General features: G+C 54.3%; 1 protein-coding gene across 2 annotated transcripts in view; it reads left to right on the forward strand.

The window, feature by feature from the left end:
* The first annotated feature begins 2322 nt into the window (after positions 1 to 2322).
* The window catches only part of LPCAT2 (lysophosphatidylcholine acyltransferase 2), a 53290-nt gene continuing 52803 nt past the window's right edge, over positions 2323 to 2809 (forward strand). Inside the window, exon 1 of one of the 2 annotated variants that reach the window (XM_015408773.1) lies at positions 2323 to 2504. In XM_015408773.1, coding sequence (XP_015264259.1) covers positions 2340 to 2504 — 165 coding nt within the window. In that variant the 5' untranslated portion in view covers positions 2323 to 2339. The remainder of the gene's footprint in view (positions 2505 to 2809) is intronic. The other variant, XM_015408774.1, reaches the window with a different exon arrangement.

Consider the following 2809-nt stretch of genomic DNA (forward strand, 5'->3'; position numbering starts at 1 on the left):
TCAAAAGATCAACACCTCCTGGTGGTCCCTGGCCCGAAGGACACCTGTCTTGCCTCAACCAGGGCCAGGGCTTTCTCTGCCCTGTCCCCAGCCTGGTGGAATATGCTCCCTAGTGAGACCAGGATCTCCTTCAATTCCGCAGGGCCTGCAAGACGGAGCTCTTCCGCCAGGCCTTTGGCTGAGGCAGCGAGCGCCTGTCTATGGCCTCCCTGAGGTTGCCGCCACCCGTCTGTCACCTGTCCACTGACAACTGGCCTTTAACTGGCCAGAACTCTATGGCCAACTGATGCTGTTTCAAGCTGTCCCCATTGTTTTAATTGTTCTAATGTTTTATTGTGTTTTTGTTTTAAACTGAAATTGTACTTGTTTTAATGATGTTACCCACCCTGAGCCCGCCCGCAGGATGGGCGGAATATAAATGCAAATGATAAATAAATAAATAAAAAATAAATTTCACCCTGGGCCAGTCCAGCTAACTACATATTTTTTTTGTCTCAAGAGAAATAACTTTATGCCAACAGCAAGGAGGAGGTCATTGCTACAGGCTTCATGCAAATGCCATGGCAAAATTAGTTAAACTCTGATTGGGCACGAATGCCACTTTGCTTCCTTCGTTCCTCCATAGGGTTGCTAGCTCCAGGTTGGGAGATTCCTGGGGATTTGGAGGTACAGTCTGGCAAGGGCAGGGTTTGCGGGAGGGGAGAGGAGGGACTAGGGCTCCCAAATCTCGCCAAATCATGGCGGGGGATCGCATGTCTTTGCAGAATCCCTGCCGCGGGGACGGCGAGACGTGTTGCACTGCTGTTGCCAGGACATGACGCTACGTGTCGCTCTGGCAACGGGGCTCAATCCCTGGCATCTCCAGGTTACCAGGTAGTAGCTGATGGGGCAGATCCCTCTATCTCAGTGATGGCGAACCTTTTAGAGACCAAGTGCCCAAACTGCGACCCAAAACCCACTTATTTATCACAAAGTGCCAACACGGTGATTTAACCTGAATACTGAAGCTTTACTTTAGAAAAAACAACTCATATATTAACTTAAGATGATCCAAACAAAGTAAAGAAAGCAATCCCAAATGCTTTCATTTACTTAAAATTATTTGGCAGACAATTCAACACTTTAATGATGGTTTGGGCCTGGCTGGGGCGATGGCACACGTGCCCACAGAGAGGGCTCTGAGTGCCACCTCTGGCACCCGTGCCATAGGTTCGCCACCACTGCTCTATCTGATATTCTATCTGATACTCTGGAGAGCTGCTCTGAGTTTGAGTAGACAATACTGACTTTGATGGACCAAGGGTCTTATTTAGTAGAAGACAGTTCCATGCGTTCACGAGTTTAAAACTCCCTTAGTCAGATACAAGTAAGAACAGAGTCCCTTAACCCTTTAGGGTTGTCAGTCCTCAGAGGGTACCTGCAAAATGTAGTCAGCAGGGTTACAGCAGGGGAGAAATGCCCAGGGGAAGAACATGTAGGAAATTAGCACCTGTAGTGAAATAAGAATCCTATGTCCAGGGGTCGTTTCGTAGAAAAAGAGCTAGGGGAACTCATTAGCATAACTCATTAGCATATGCCACACACCCTGACATCACCAGAAGTGTGTCATAGGGCCACACACCCCGCCCCCAATGGTCCCGGCCGCCGGCGGGAGTGCAAGGAAGCCCTGTCAAGGCCCTCCCTGGCCCCAGACAGGCAGGGGTGGGGAGAGGCAGGGAGGAAGCAACTTACCCTCCCTCTTCTCCTGCCTCCTCCTGGCTGAATGAGGTCCGGAAGCAGGGGGTGGCCGGAAGAAGGGGGCGGGGCTTCGTCATGTGCCCCACCCCCGTACCTCACCCGGGGGAACTGCGATCCCCTGCGATCCCCCCCCGAAATGACCTCTGCCTATGTCCCTATTCAGCTCCGGAGGATTCCATTGCTCCGAATTTGTGAATGAGCTCCAGTTCGGCCACCTCACCTTGCACTCTCCCTTTGAAGCATCTCTGCTTGACAACTCCCAGTCCAGCATTCACTTTGGGATTGTCAGTGGATAATAATAATAATTAATCATCATCATCACCACCTAGTCTGAGCCTGTGCTCTCAAACATCTGTTTGATTTCCAAAAAAATTAATAGCAGATGAAAGGTGTTTTTGTTTGTTTGGACACAGAGGTAAGCACATGCCTTTGCCGGAGGGCTCTGAAAAGGCCAGGAGCCTTGAGGGTGAAAGTTGGCAACCCTCCACCGGCTCGCTCTTGCTCACCCCCCCTCCTCCCGTTCACCTCCCGCGCACGCGCGGAGCGGAGAAGGCGGAGCGAGGGCCGCGGCCGCATCTCCGCTCCTTTATTACCGGGCGGCGATGACTCTCCTTTGCACAGAGGCGGCGGCCGCGGCGGCGGAGAGCGGCATGATGGCCCAGCCGCAGCGGGTCTTCACGCTGCCCCGGCAGCACTCCTTCTCCCCGCCGCAGGTCCTCAATCCCTTCGTGCAAGAGAGGCGCCTGGATGCCAAGGACAAGTACCGGGTACAGCGCCTGCAAGCAAGCAAGCAAGCAAGCAAACAAACAGGCTGCAGGGCGGGGCGGGGAGGAGGGAGAAGGCTTAAGGAGAGCATCTGGGGTGAGAGGGCGGGGCGGATGCTTGCAAGGAGACCCCCCTCCCCCGTGCAATAATTCCCCACCCTCCCCGAGGCTGGAGAGGAGAAGCGCAGGGCAGGTGAGCGGAGGCGCCCGGGGGCGCCCGGTTGCAGCCGTGCGCTCGGAAAGGTGCAGAGAGGTGCGCGCCCGGCACGTGCGCATCTCCCCCCCAGCGCAAATTCCCACGCGGGCCC

This window comes from Gekko japonicus, unplaced genomic scaffold (assembly GCF_001447785.1).
Source record: "Gekko japonicus isolate JY-2015 unplaced genomic scaffold, Gekko_japonicus_V1.1 scaffold2905, whole genome shotgun sequence".
Classification (NCBI taxonomy): Eukaryota; Metazoa; Chordata; class Lepidosauria; order Squamata; family Gekkonidae; genus Gekko; species Gekko japonicus.